The 13,125-nt window shown below is 57.4% G+C and overlaps 3 protein-coding genes across 5 annotated transcripts in view; 2 read left to right on the forward strand and 1 right to left on the reverse strand.

Annotated features, from left to right (window-relative positions):
* SBNO2 (strawberry notch homolog 2) overlaps nucleotides 1-6,939 on the forward strand; it is a 49,168-nt gene extending 42,229 nt beyond the window's left edge. For all 3 annotated transcript variants that reach the window (XM_009096902.4, XM_018921848.3, XM_018921849.3), the window contains 10 exons: nucleotides 193-264; nucleotides 793-901; nucleotides 1,137-1,211; nucleotides 1,517-1,660; nucleotides 1,797-1,891; nucleotides 2,008-2,100; nucleotides 2,298-2,429; nucleotides 2,634-2,710; nucleotides 3,124-3,314; nucleotides 4,136-6,939. In XM_009096902.4, the coding sequence (XP_009095150.1) occupies nucleotides 193-264; nucleotides 793-901; nucleotides 1,137-1,211; nucleotides 1,517-1,660; nucleotides 1,797-1,891; nucleotides 2,008-2,100; nucleotides 2,298-2,429; nucleotides 2,634-2,710; nucleotides 3,124-3,314; nucleotides 4,136-4,698 (1,551 nt within the window). In that variant the 3' untranslated portion in view covers nucleotides 4,699-6,939. The remainder of the gene's footprint in view (nucleotides 1-192; nucleotides 265-792; nucleotides 902-1,136; nucleotides 1,212-1,516; nucleotides 1,661-1,796; nucleotides 1,892-2,007; nucleotides 2,101-2,297; nucleotides 2,430-2,633; nucleotides 2,711-3,123; nucleotides 3,315-4,135) is intronic.
* Nucleotides 6,940-8,043: 1,104 nt separating this feature from the next.
* Nucleotides 8,044-9,846, reverse strand: GPX4 (glutathione peroxidase 4). The gene is made up of 7 exons (XM_050986127.1): nucleotides 9,736-9,846; nucleotides 9,410-9,504; nucleotides 9,121-9,265; nucleotides 8,888-9,039; nucleotides 8,733-8,757; nucleotides 8,372-8,431; nucleotides 8,044-8,297 (listed from the first exon to the last, which is right to left on the reverse strand). Exons 1-7 carry the CDS (start codon nucleotides 9,844-9,846, stop codon nucleotides 8,265-8,267), a joined length of 621 nt encoding a protein of 206 aa, XP_050842084.1. The 3' UTR covers nucleotides 8,044-8,264.
* A 161-nt stretch (nucleotides 9,847-10,007) lies between these two features.
* On the forward strand, nucleotides 10,008-12,932 carry POLR2E (RNA polymerase II, I and III subunit E). Its single transcript, XM_009096900.4, has 8 exons — nucleotides 10,008-10,359; nucleotides 10,491-10,665; nucleotides 10,850-10,965; nucleotides 11,291-11,371; nucleotides 11,914-11,972; nucleotides 12,122-12,200; nucleotides 12,323-12,396; nucleotides 12,652-12,932. Exons 1-7 carry the CDS (start codon nucleotides 10,303-10,305, stop codon nucleotides 12,386-12,388), a joined length of 633 nt encoding a protein of 210 aa, XP_009095148.1. The 5' UTR covers nucleotides 10,008-10,302; the 3' UTR covers nucleotides 12,389-12,396; nucleotides 12,652-12,932.
* Nucleotides 12,933-13,125: the final 193 nt, after the last annotated feature.

A 13,125-nucleotide genomic window follows, 5' to 3' on the forward strand; every position in this document is an offset into this window, starting at 1 on the left:
ATGGAATAATTATTTTGCCTCTGTTTCATTTTCTACACTTCTGATAAATCCCCAAATCCTTTGGTAAAGTCTCAGTATTCTGGAGGAACACTGCCTCCCCATGGCACATTTGCAGACATGCCTTTGGCCATCCTTCCCTGGTGTTTTGCAACAGCTCAGAATAAGAACCTTTTGCTCCATCTGCCTTCCCAGGGTGCCTTAACTCACGGGGACCGACGGGCCACCGAGACCCGAGACCTCAGCAAGTACAACTTCGAGAACAAGGTGACAGGGCTGGGCTGGGGCAGCGTGGTGAGAGGAAGTTGGAAGAGCTGGGAGAGGGAGCCAGAGGCAGGAGGATCATTCCTAGTGTCTGCAGGCAGGGCCCATCCTAGCACCCAGCTCCTGCTTGGAGTCATGGTCACACTGAGGACTTCCCAGCAGGAGCTGGGAAGGGCACCCAGTCCTCTGTCCCCAGAAAAGGGCCTCCATTCCCCTGGGGACATGGGAGGCACTCACAGCTTCCCCCTTACCTTGTCTGTTGCCTTCCTGGGGCAGCAGTGTTCTCTGTAGTGTGTGACACCCTCAGCAGCGTGTGTCCCCTCAGCAGTGTCCCCTCAGCAGTGTCCCCTCAGCAGTGTGTGACATCCTCAGCAGTGACACTCTCAGCAGTGTCACCCTCAGCAGTGTGTGATGCCCTCAGCAGCGTGTGTCCCCTCAGCAGTGTCCCCCTCAGCAGTGTGTGACACCCTCAGCCCCAGCTCAGCTGCCATGTCTGTTCCTCCCATGTGTGACTCTGGTCTCCTCCCACAGTACGGGGCCAAAGCCCTGGACAAAGTCCTGACCACAATCCTCAACCACACGGAGAGCAGGGTTCCCGTGCCCAGGAGCTATGAGAGAGGGGAGGACACCTTTTTCCGTGGTAAGAACATTTCCAGCTCCAGGATTTCTGCTGGATGGGTTGGTCTCAGGTTTGGGGTGCTGGAAGAACCGAGCAGGAGGTCAGAGCGAGAAAACAGAGGGGAAAGTGCTGCTGGCTTATGGTGTCACCTGCCAGGCATGGGGAGTGGCTGAGTTCCTGAAGGGAAAGCAATCCTGCAGGAATGCTGGTGGGAGGCTTAACCCCAAAATGCAAAAGATGTCTTCTGCCATTCCAGAAATGAAGCAAGGGCTCATCTCCGTGGGCATCTGCTGCAGCCAGATGAAGTATGGCACTGTCTCTGTGGAGAAGGGTAGGTGTGCAGCTGCTCCTGCCCAAGGCAGAGGGCAGATGGAAGAGGTGGGAGTGTCATGGCCTGCCTGACCTCATGGAGTGTGCTGGGCACCTGGGCAAGATGTTTGCCTTGTGGGGAAGGCCCTGTAGGAGCAGCCTGTGCTGCAGATCCTGTGGCCCCCCAGCTTCCTCACAGGAGCAGCCCTTGGACTGGGCTGCTGTCAGAAGGGACATGGTGGGGCTGCTGGGGGGGCTCTTTGGGAGGGGGCTGGTTGGTTCCATGTCCAGCTGCACCACATCACCTGACCCACTGTGCTCTTGCAGACTGCTCCATCACCAAATTCCTGAACCGCATCTTGGGCCTGGAGGTGGACAAACAGAACATGCTCTTCCAGTATTTTTCTGACACCTTTGACTACCTGATTGAGAAGGACAAGAAGGAGGGCAAATATGACATGGGCATCCTTGGTATGGAGAAGGAGGGGTGGTCACAGCTCTGCCTCCTGCACCCCTGGGGTTCCAGTTCCTCCCAGCACAGATCCTGAGACCCAAGGAGGTGCTTTTGGGAGAATGTTCTTCACAACAGCCTTTTCTCCTTCCACAGATTTAGCCCCAGGAGTGGATGAGATCTACGAGGAGAGCAAGGAGGTTTTCCTGACCCCGGGGCACCCGCAGGACGGGCAGGTTGTGTTCTACAAGGTGGGCACCTGTCTGTGCCTGGTTCTAGGCTGTGCTGAGGGGAGATTTGTGAGGCAGACACCGAGGCACTTGTCCTGCCCCTGGAGTTACAAATCCCTCTGTGTGTTCCTGTTCAGATCAGCGTTGACAGAGGCTTAAAGTGGGAGGAAGCCTATGAGAAGTCACTCAAACTGACAGGAACCTATGATGGGTTCTACCTCTCCTACAAGGTATGTCCCTGGGCTCTGCCAAGGTGGCACCTCAGCTCAGGGGTGATTCCAGCAGGAAATCTGCCATGGTGGTACAAGATCACTCTTTTTGAGGGCTGGGAAATGCCTCCAAGGACCTCCATCCTGGCAGGAAGGGGTTAGTTTAGAGAAATCTGGGGAGGGAGGCTGTGCCTGTGACCATCAGCTGTACCCCACAGGTGCGAGGCAGCAAATACACCTGTCTGCTGGCAGAGCAGTGCCGTGGGAAGAGCTTCATCCTCTACAAGCCAAATATTGGGAAACAAAGCCAGCTTGAGAGCCTGGACAGTCTGCAGAAGAAATACCGACGGGTAGGTGGAACCTGCAGCCTCCACTGTGGGGGCTGGGGAGGTTGGAAGGGCATTCACTGTAACCCTGTCACAGCTCCTCGTGGCTCTCTTGTGGATGGGCAGGGATGGTGGTGGCACTAGGTGTCCTGATTCCCAGCCCTGGATTTCACACATCTTTTCATCCTGGACAGTGGAAAATTCCTAATACTGAATGTTCTGCTGCAGGTGCTGCCCGAGGAAGCCAAGGAGCACTGGGAGAGCAGCTACCACTTCTCCTTGAAGAACTGTAACCACGCTGTGTGGTAAGGCAGCTGCAGCACCAGCCTGCCACAGAATCTCAGGATGGTTTGGGTTCAAAGGGACCTTAAATGAAGCCCATGCAGTTCCATGTCAGGGAGGGACAGTGAGACCTTCCACCAGGTTGCTTCATCCAACCTGGATGGATGCCTTGAACTCCTCTGGGAATGGGACAGCCACACCTTCTCTGGGCAGCCTGTGCCAGGCCCTCACCACCTTCACAGGGAGGAATTCCTCCCCAACATCCAATTTACATCTCCTCACTTTCAGCTCAAAGCCATTCCTCCCTCCCTAGGCAGGAGCCTGCACCCTGGGGGTCCCTGACTGTGGCACTGGGGGGAGCCTGAGGGGAGGTGAATCCCGCTCAGCTCCAGGAACCTGTGCTAATTCCAGTGGTTTTCTCCCATGGTCCTCGAAGGAACAAGAGCTGCAAGCTGATCCAGGAGGGGAAGGAATGCTTCCAGGGCATGCGCCTGAGGCACTACTACATGCTGTGCGGGGCCCTGCTGCGCGTGTGGAGCAGGATCGCCGGCGTCATGGCAGACATCACCAGCAGCAGCTACCTGCAGATCGTGCGCCTCAAGACCAAGGAGAAGAAGAAACAAGTCGGTGTGTGATGTGATTTCCTTCTTAAAAGGGGCGTGTTCCAGCACATGGGATGGAGCACCCACTCATCCTTTCCAGGAGGAGAGTTGGATGTGTTGGGGCAGAGGGGGTGAGCCAGGCCCATCATCCTCCTCCCAGTGCTGCTGCTCTTTTCTCTCTGTCCCCACTGTGCCCCATCCCTTCCCAGAGGGCTGTGGAGATGTCTAAGCTCTCCCCTCTCCATTCCTAACAAGTCCCTGCCTTTGACAGGTTGCTGGCAGCAGGCAGCACCCCAAAACCCACTCTCACTTGCAAGTTCTTAATAATGACCGATCAGGTCATGAATTATTTATTTGAATAGGCCAAGGAAAACAGACATAAACAAATTCACTTGCTACACAGGATAAACAAAAGAAGCACCACTAGTAGATAAAGGTACCTATGTTACAGCTGGCAAAGAAATAGTATAAATTAGGAATCAATGTCACTGAGCAACAAATGATGGCAGTGTGCAGAGAATGTCCTTAATTTCTCTCAGTCCCCAGGGGAAGTAACTTGATGCCCATGTCTTGGTTGTCAAGATCTCTCCACACTCAGAGAGTGTATTAGAGACTTCTGCTTTCATGAAAATCATAGTGGTCTTTTATAGTTGTAAAAATGCTTGTGTTCTGTTTCCTTTCTCACACCAAGACAGAATGCTTATTGCTGGCTAAGAAGGTTTTCAGCTAAGATAATTAATCACATGACAATTGTGTGACTTAGCCACATGTCTCGGGGAGATAAGGTTTTGTTGTACTGGGGTGAAAGGTTCTTCCTCAGGGGACTGATGCCTGTTCCTCCCCCAGGGATAAAGATCCCCGAGAGCTGCGTCCACAGGGTGCGGGAGGAGCTGAAGCAGATGGATGAGGACGTGAAGAGGAAGCAGAGCCGGCTGCTCCAGGCCCAGGAGCAGAGCTCACCCTTCTCCCTGCCACTGCACATCCTGCCAGGGCCTGGGCTGCCCCTGCCCTCCCTGTGCCAGGATGAGATCCTGGACTTGACCTACAGCCCTCCCAGCAACAGCATTCCTGACTTGGTGTTGAACCCAGAGACCAGAGCTCTGTGCTTCTCCTCGGAGCCCCCCTTGCAGCCCCAGCAGCAGCACAGGTTGTCCTTTGGCTTTGGCCACGCTCCTGGCCTGGAGGGCAGCACAGCCCCCGGCCCCTCGCTGCACGAGCCCCCCACCCTGCCTCCCCCAGCCCCCCTGCAGCAGCCACAGGAGGATTTTCTCCAGCAAGATGGGAATATCAATTTTAGAGAGATCCTGGAGGACATGCTGAGGACGTTCCACGGGCCCTCCCAGGAGAACATGCTCCCCCCAGAGCGCCAGAGCGTGATCCAGTTCAGTGGGCCTTTCCCAGATTTCTGAATGCCAGCTGGAATGCTGCTGTGGATCTGTGTTCTCTGGTGCAGAGGTGAGAGCTGAGGAGCCCTGACTTTTCTACTGGTTTGGACTGACTCTGCTCTGGTTTTGAGGGAAGAAAAAGCCTGGAGTTTCTTAAAGTGAATTTTATTTATATCTAATATCTAGTCAGGCATGTGCAGGTTTGTATGGAACGTGCCCAGGGGGAGCTGAGCGGGTCCTGCTGGGCCGAGGGGCTCTGCTGGGTTGAGTCCTGCTCACAGGTCAGTGCTCAAGTGGGATTGAGGGGACACCCCTCCTGTGCCCACCCCCTGCAGACTACTGAGTGTCGGAGCCTTCCCCAGCCCTCCAGCCCAAGAGGGTCATGGCCAGGCTCTGGAATGACCACATGCTGGTCAGTTAGGGAAGAATGGAGGTTCAGCCCCAAGACTGGGCTGCCCCAGCACTGCTGCAGACCCTGGGGCTGTGCTGGCAGCCTGGGATGAAGGGGAAGGGAATGTTGTCCCAGAGGAGCTGGGAGATGCTGAGCTCAGGTGTTCTCTGGCAGGGCTGAGCAGGTGTAGTGAGAGATCCAAAACTGCCTGTGCTGCCCTTGCCAGGAAGGGACCTTGAGCTGCCTGAGCTCCGTGGGAGTGGCCAGAGCTGGCTGCACGCCACAGAGCTTGAGTCTGTCAGAGTTCAGCCACGCCAGGATCAGCAGGATTCTCCAGAGCAGAAGGGACACATGTCCCTTTGTCCTGCACTTTAACCTCACCGGGTCGCCGTGACCAGACGTGCTTTGGCCAGTTTCCTGCTGTCACATGTTGTCCCTTCACCTGGACATCTCGCTGGTCCTGCCACTGTTCTTGGCTGGGCCATGGACCCCAGGCCAGAGGTCTGGGTCAGAGCAGCCCAGCCGGGTTGTGCAGTGTCATTGTCACTGCCTGAAATATGCAGTGTTATTGTCATTGCCCAGGACGTGCAGTGTCAGTGTCACTGCCTGGGATTTGCAGTTTGGCTGCTCCTGCTGCAACCTCCCCCTCGGATACCAAAGAACAAAGGCTGCTTTGCAAAGCACTGCCCCACCCCCTGCTGCCTCCACCCCAGGACAGAGGGCATCCAAGCCTTTCCTAAAAGTGGTACCAGGATGATTTCAGGCAAGAACCTGGGACCATCCCTGGCTGACCTGGCCCTTCCTCAGTCAGCCCTGGGGGAAGGGGGTATTCTGTGCCCTAACAGGGCAGTCTTGAGGGGGCTGGAGCTTCACAGTGCCTGGTGGTGTCACCTCCATGTCCCCCCAGGGCTCAGGGACTGGCCCAGTGTCCATTTGATGCTGGGAATTGCTCTGGGTCTGTGTCCAAGTGTTGTGCTCTGGCTGTGGCAGGAGCTGACTCCTGACACAGACCTGCCCTGGTGCCACACACAGGTGGGCTCAGTTTGAGGCTACTCTGGTCCCTGAATTTCGTTTTGGGGGGGGCCCTGTCCTTACTCCCCTCCCTAGCTGGCACCTGCCTCTTAGCAGAGGCTCAATCCCTGCAGTTGGGGCCACATTTCACCTCCTTACCTCAACATGTTCACCAAAGATGGGGGAGCCACCTGTGCCCCCCAAAGCCCTGCTGCTGCCCCGAGGGCTCCTGCTCTCCCCCAGCTCTGCTTCTCTTGACCCCAGCAGCCTTCCCTGGGCCAGGCAGAGCCAGGCTGCCCCTCTCCCCACCCTCCCCTATTTAAAGCACTGCTAGCTTGGGGCCGAATTCCCAACAATGAGAGTAAAGGATGCCGGGAAAACCCAGCTCAAAGAGGTTTAAACTCAGGAATAGTGAGGGGGAATTCCCTGCTGGGCACCCTCTGCTGTCACCGGAGCCTTACCTGGTGGCTTTGACCTTAACTTTAAAATATATGCAATCTTCTCTCCCTGGTCTCTGGAAAGATAGAGACCACCTTCAAGGAATCCCTTTCCTGCCCCGATCCCATGTTTTGTCAGGGTTAATAATATGTAATGTTACCTTTTAACTAAATTATTCTGCAGTTGTCCTACTGATTGTATTTTTAATGAGTCCCTGTTTTCTTCCCTGACACCTTTGTGTTGGCACTTTTTAATCTGCTTGTTGTTTGCCCTTGTTTCTATGTATATTTATAATTAAGTTGTACATATGTAAAGAGATTTTTTAGAGTATGTGCCTTGGACTAATAATTCCTGAATTTTCTACTTGCCTCAGAAGGATAATTTTTCATTCTGCTCAGTAAAAATGGAACAGAAGCCACACGTGAGATTTCTGTATCTCCCAGCTCTGTCTCTATCTGTTGGTCTATCCAGCTTGCCCCAGGAGCTCAGCTGGGACTTGGCTCAGGAATCCCTGGGCCAGCATTGTGCTGGCAGCTGGACTTTGTATCTCCTGTGTCACCAAATCGGTGACCTTGAGGGCTGTTGTCCCAAGCCTCTCCCTGGGAGAAGCCACTGCTCCTGCAGAGGAGGATCCTGTCTGGATCCAGCCTGAGCACCAGCCTTGGATGAGGGAGCTCCCTCCTGGTTTGGCTGGAAAAACACAGATAAAGGAGCCTCTGTTCCAGACCGTTCCCCCAGCAGGAGCTGCCACGGCTCTGGGATGTCTCATCCAGGCACTGCTGGTTCTGTTATTTCATGGAAGGAGGGATGGGGTGACCCCCAGTGAGTGATCCCTAAATGTGAGCAGGATCCTCCCAGCATCCCTGATGTGCTGGGCTGGAGGCTCTGCAGGGGTATCAGACTTGGGAGACCTGGGATTTTTCCTGGGGACAGACTCCTCGAGGGGGCTGTGGATGTGTCAGGGAGAGCCAGCACTTCCCAGGCCCTGGGAGGAGGTGCAGCAGCATTCCTGCATGGCAGAACCTGAGCTGTCCCTGCCCAGGATGGGACACCAGCCCCATGGGCTTGGCTGGGCACGGCTGTGGCTTCACAATCACCAAGACGCTGCCCCGAGGAGGAGGAGGGTGATCCTGCTTGCTGTGGTCAGACACATCCCTGGCTGCAGGGGATATTTTGCCATGTCCCAACACGCCTGGGTTCTGTTTTGCAGGAATTTCTCTTGGCTGGGGCTTACACCAGTGCTGGACCCATCCCCTCTGCTCCTCTGCTGCCCTGCTAGGGTTCCTGGAGACAGGAGGGATCCCAGTCCCAGAGGGGACAAACCTTCCCCAGCTCTGCCTTTGCCCAGGAAGCCCCTCGGGAGCACGCATCATGCCGGATTTGCACTTCCTCCTCAACACTGAGGATTATCCCTGCTCGGCTTAGGAGTTGTGTAAGGTCTTGGCTTGCCAGCAAACTCCAGGCTGTCAGCAGAGTGGCGCAGCAGCCCCAGCCCCATCCCTGCTCCATCCCACAGCCAACACAGCAGCTCATTCCTAACGCCTTTATTGCAGGGGGACTCGTTACTGTGAGGGGGCTCCAGCTGCTCCTGCCCGCAGCGGCCAGGGCCCCTGGAGCCTCTGTCCAGCAGGTGCACGCCGTGGGTCAGGGCTGCCCCACCAGCAGCTGGGTTGGAGGCAGCCCATCATGGGGCTGGAGGAGGCTCCATGGGCAGCAGGGTCGGGACGGGCAGGGGGACAGCGGAGTGGAGCTACAGGTAGGCAGGCAGGTCCTTCTCGATCACCTGTGGGGAAGAGGGGAACATTGTACCCCGAGAACATCCCCGGCCTTCCCCTCCTCCCCAGCAGCAGCACTTACATAGGGATCTTCCATGGGGCTGTACCTCTTCACCACTTGACCTTCCCGGTTAATGAGGAACTGTAGGAATGAAGGAACCCCTGGTGAGTGAGTCCTGCTCTCCCAGGGAGCTGCTGGGGGTGTGGCAGCTGTAGCCCTCATAGACTCACTTCCCCCCCCCCCCCTCAGTTGTGCTCTGGGCAGGGCCTCCCAAGGGTCTCTAGACACAGAAACCCCTTGGGATGCTCCTGCTGTGAGACCTGGGGTAATGGCACAGAGCAGAGCCCAGTGCGAGGCTCCCTCCCACATCAGGGACTCCCCTCAGATCCCCAGAGGGACATGCAGCCCAGAAGAGGCAACCAAAACCACTACAGTGTCCTACCTTGGTGAAGTTCCATTTTATTGCACTAGGAGAGAAAAAACAGAAGTGAGTTTGGGGCAGAAAAGCCCCTCCTCACCCCCAGCCAGGCCCGGAGCCAAGCCCTCCCTGCTGGCTGCAGGGCTGTGGGTCCCCAGGGCTCTCCCTTCCATACTCACTTGCCCAGAGTGCCTCTCCCTTTGGGCTGCTCCTTCAGCCACTTCCAGAGGGGGTGAGCATCATCCCCGTTGACATCGATCTTGCTGTACATGTCAAACTTCACCCCGTAGCCCTCAGCAAATGCCTTGATCTGAGCGTTGGTCCCGGGCTCCTGAGGGGCCACACCAGGACCGTGAGGGTTCCCCGGGCCACCCCAACACTCCCGGGGAATCCGAGCCCCCACCCCACGTACCTGCTTCCCAAACTGGTTGCAGGGAAAGCCCAGGATGCGTAAACCCCTCTCAGCGTATCGGGCGTGCAAATCGACAAGCTGAGTGTAGTTTACCGCCGTTTTCCCTCACTTGGAGGCTACGTTGGTGATGATACAGACGTCGCCCCTGCAGAGGGGGTGGATGAGCTGCCCTTCCCCGCAGGGCACGGGCAGAGGTCCCTCACCCGCCCGGCCGAGGCGTGAGGGTTGCGCAAGAGCCGCTGTGGCTCAACCTCGCCCAGCGCTGCGTTCTCCGACCCCTCCGTCCTACCGGTACTTTTCCAGGGACACGTCGTTGCCGTCGATGTCGAGAGCGACGAAGTCGTAGATGGCCTTGGCCGAGCGCCAGTCATCCGCGTGGGCACACTGCGGGGCGAGCGCATCACTGCAGAGCCGGCCCCGCCACCTCCGCTCCCCTCACGGCCCCTCTCCGCGCCCCGGCCAGGCCAGGCCAGGCCAGGCCCGAGCCCCCACCGCCCGCCCCGGGCACGCCGCGGGAGAGACCCGGGGCCAGCCCCAGGCCCAGCCGCCGAGCCCGCGGCGCAGAGCGGTCCCGGAGCGGAGCGGGCCCAGCTCCCGGGGCAGTCCCGCGCTCACCATGCTCCGCACCGCGATCAGCCCTGGTCCCAGAAGCGCCGTCCGCGCCGCCGTCCGCGCCGCCGCCCGCGCGCACCACAGCGCGCCCCGCACCGCGCCGCCCCAGCCCATCCCGCATAAACCCCGCCCCCTTAGGCCGCATCAGCCAATCAACGCGCAGAGAGGCGGCCTCGGCGGGATGATGGATGGAAAGTTAACCAATAGAAGGGCAGAGTGGGCGGGGTGGCCGCAGGGGTGTTTATCGGGAGAGACCACGAGGGTGGGAGGCAAGGGCAGACCAAAGGGCGGGGTTGGAAACAGGTGCTGCGGGCTGCGCCTCCCGGGCGGCGATTCCCTCCCGACCAGCCGCGGGTTCCGAACAGAGCCGCAGCCACCCAGAGCCCCATCCCGAGAGCAGCACAGAAATACCCGTTCCCTCCAAAGCCAGCGGCGGGGAACAGCTAGCGGCGGACTACATCTCCCAGGAGGCGCCGCGGCTAAGGCCCCCCCGTGCGTGCATTAGCACTGCCTGTGGGCGCGCGGGGCAGGCGACAGCACGGGCACCCCGCGCAGCCCTCAGAGGCCAAGATGGACGACGAGGAGGAGACGTACCGGCTGTGGAAGATCCGCAAGACCATCATGCAGGTCCGGGGCACCGGAGGGACCGGGAGGGCGAGCCTGCTGTTTGGGGAGTGCCGGCGGGGCCGCAGGGTGGAGGTGAGGGGTGTGGAGGCCGGTGCGTCTGCCGGTTCCTGAGCCCTGTGCTGCCCCCGCAGCTGTGCCACGACCGCGGGTACTTGGTGACCCAGGACGAGCTGGACCAGACGCTGGAGGAGTTCAAGGCGCAGTTCGGGGACAAGCCCAGTGAGGGCCGACCCCGTCGCACCGATCTGACCGTGCTGGTGGCTCACAACGATGATCCCACCGACCAGATGTTCGTGTTCTTCCCCGGTGAGCAGCGCCGGCCCGCTCCATTCTGGGACTCTGGGGTTCAGGGCGTGGGGAGGCTCTCGGTGACCCGGGGTCCGCCTGTGCCCCCAGGGCAGGTTTGGAGCACAGCCCCGGGTCTGGCTGAGCCCCCGGGGAGGGGAGTTCAGGGGGCTCTCTGTGACCCCGGGTGTGGCTCTTTCCTCAGAGGAGCCCAAGGTGGGCATCAAGACGATCAAGATGTACTGCCAGCGCATGCAGGAGGAGAACATCACCCGGGCACTGATCGTGGTGCAGCAGGGAATGACCCCTTCGGCCAAGCAGGTCTGTGTCCCCCTGAGGAGTTGTGGAGGTTTTCCTTGTCTGTTTCTGGGTAAATAAAATCCCTGAATTTCCCTCCAGAGGAAAGCTTTTGCTAGAGCCTGTCGTACCTTAGCACAGGCTCTTTTTTAGCACCCAAATGCGTTCAACCAGAGCAGCAGGTCCTGGTGGCAGTGGCACAGCTGAGGGCCGACAAGCAGTCAGGAGGTGGAGGAGGGAAAAAGATGTTTCCCTGTTCCCAGCCTGCCTGTGTCTGTGTGAGTCCAGGAGCAGCTCTGAGCCCTGCCAGGGCTGCCCCAGCCACCTCTGATGGGATTTTTCCTTCCAGTCCCTGGTTGACATGGCTCCCAAGTACATCCTGGAGCAGTTCCTGCAGCAGGAGCTTCTCATCAACATCACAGAGCATGAGGTGAGCAGGGGTGGGATTGTCACCATGATATTTTATGAAAAATCCCTTTGCCAGGATTTTTTTCCTGAGAAGCCTCAGAAAAGAAATGTAAACAATAATTATCTGATTGCTTGGAAAGTGGTTTGGAGGTTGCTTACCAAGGGGTGCATCTTTGATTGGTTCCATGTGAGTTGTTTTTAATTAATGACCAATCACAGCCAGCTATGTCCGAGTCTGTCATGGGGTTTTATGATCATTCTTGTCCAGCCTTCTGATGTCTTCTTTTTCTTCCTTTAGTATAGTTTTAGAATATATATTATAGTAATATATTATATTATAATCCTCTGAGAACTTGGAGTCAATTCTCATCTCTCACCTTGTCCTGGGGACCCTCACAACACCACAACATAGGATGGTCCCTCCCTCATGCTGGCTGTGTTCCTGCTGCTCCCAGAGTCCTTCTGCTGGTCTCTGGCTGGGCTGAGGGGCACAGTTGTCCTTTTCCCCTCCCAAACATGTTGTCTCCAGCTGTTGCCTCATCTCAGCCTCTCTTGTGTTTGCAGCTGGTGCCAGAGCACGTGGTTATGACAAAGGAGGAGGTGACAGAGCTGCTGGCCCGGTAGTATCCTTTGAGTGTCCTTTTGAGTGTCCCTCCATCCTGCTCAGGTGAGATGGAATCTGGGCTGGAAACCCCTCCTCCTGCCCCAGCTCATTTCTGTTCCATGAGCAGCTCATGGTGTGTCTGGAGCTTCTCCTTGACTCCCAGCACAGCAAACTGAGGGAGAACCAGCTCCCCAGGATCCAGGCGGGGGACCCTGTGGCTCGCTACTTCGGGATAAAGCGTGGCCAGGTGAGAGGAGCTGGCTGAGGCAGCAGCTCCCTGGGGCAGGGCAGGGAGGGGATGATCCTTGGAGCACAAAAAGTGTCCCTCCTCCTCCTCCTCCTCTCCTGAGCTCTGTGTCTGCCTTGCAGGTTGTGAAGATCATCAGGCCCAGTGAGACAGCGGGCAGGTACATCACCTACAGACTGGTGCAGTGACACAGTGGGTAAGGATGAGGGGACCCCCTGCTTGGGGGGGCTCTGGGCAGTGCCAGGGGGTGTTCCAAGCTCAGTGTGAAGCAGCTGCTTCCAAGGAAATGTCTCTGAGTTTGAAATGGCTTGTGGAGGGAGCAGGATAAGGCTCCCCTGTCACCTGTGCCTCTGTTTAGGCTGTTCCCATTGGGATTTGGGGTGTTCAGAGGGACCTGGAGCAGGATCAGGTCAGGGGCAGGAGGTGATTGCCATCTCTCCTTCTGCTCCAGGTGTGAGGAGCTGGGTGGCTCCCACCAGCAGTTCACAGGCTCTTGGAGATTCCTGCACTTCAGAGATGGCCAAGGAAATCCAAGGAAATTCCCACATTGCCTCTCTGCAGCCCCGTCCCTGGGCCTCATTCCTTGTCTTCCAGCGTGGACTTTGTGGTGACCCCTCAGTCCCATCCAGGACTCAGCCATGGAGACCTGAAGCAATGGGAGGAAACGAGTGGGAAAGCCTTTTGCTTCCCTGTTTTCTGGGCTCTTGTTTGAAATAAAGGTTTGTACCCTCAGTGCTGTAGTGTTGCTCAGCATCTCCCTATGGCAAAGCCTCGAGACTCTGCAAGTTCCCATAATTTTCATTCTGTTTGGAATCTCTTCCTGCCAGGACTCTGCATCGAGGCTGAGCCCTGCAGAGCCTTCACTTTGCTGCCCTGGGCAGTTTGGAAGCTGCAGTTCAGACTTAACTCCTTCCTTCCCTGATCT

Source organism: Serinus canaria, chromosome 28 (genome assembly GCF_022539315.1).
Source record: "Serinus canaria isolate serCan28SL12 chromosome 28, serCan2020, whole genome shotgun sequence".
NCBI lineage: Eukaryota > Metazoa > Chordata > Aves > Passeriformes > Fringillidae > Serinus > Serinus canaria.

Coding starts and splice junctions, on each gene's coding strand:
- POLR2E (XM_009096900.4), top strand. CDS start 10,303: ATGGACGACGAGGAGGAGACGTACCGGCTGTGGAAGATCCGCAAGACC. Junction 10,666..10,849: donor GATGTTCGTGTTCTTCCCCG/GTGAGCAGCGCC, acceptor CTCTTTCCTCAG/AGGAGCCCAAGGTGGGCATC. Junction 12,201..12,322: donor TCGGGATAAAGCGTGGCCAG/GTGAGAGGAGCT, acceptor TCTGCCTTGCAG/GTTGTGAAGATCATCAGGCC.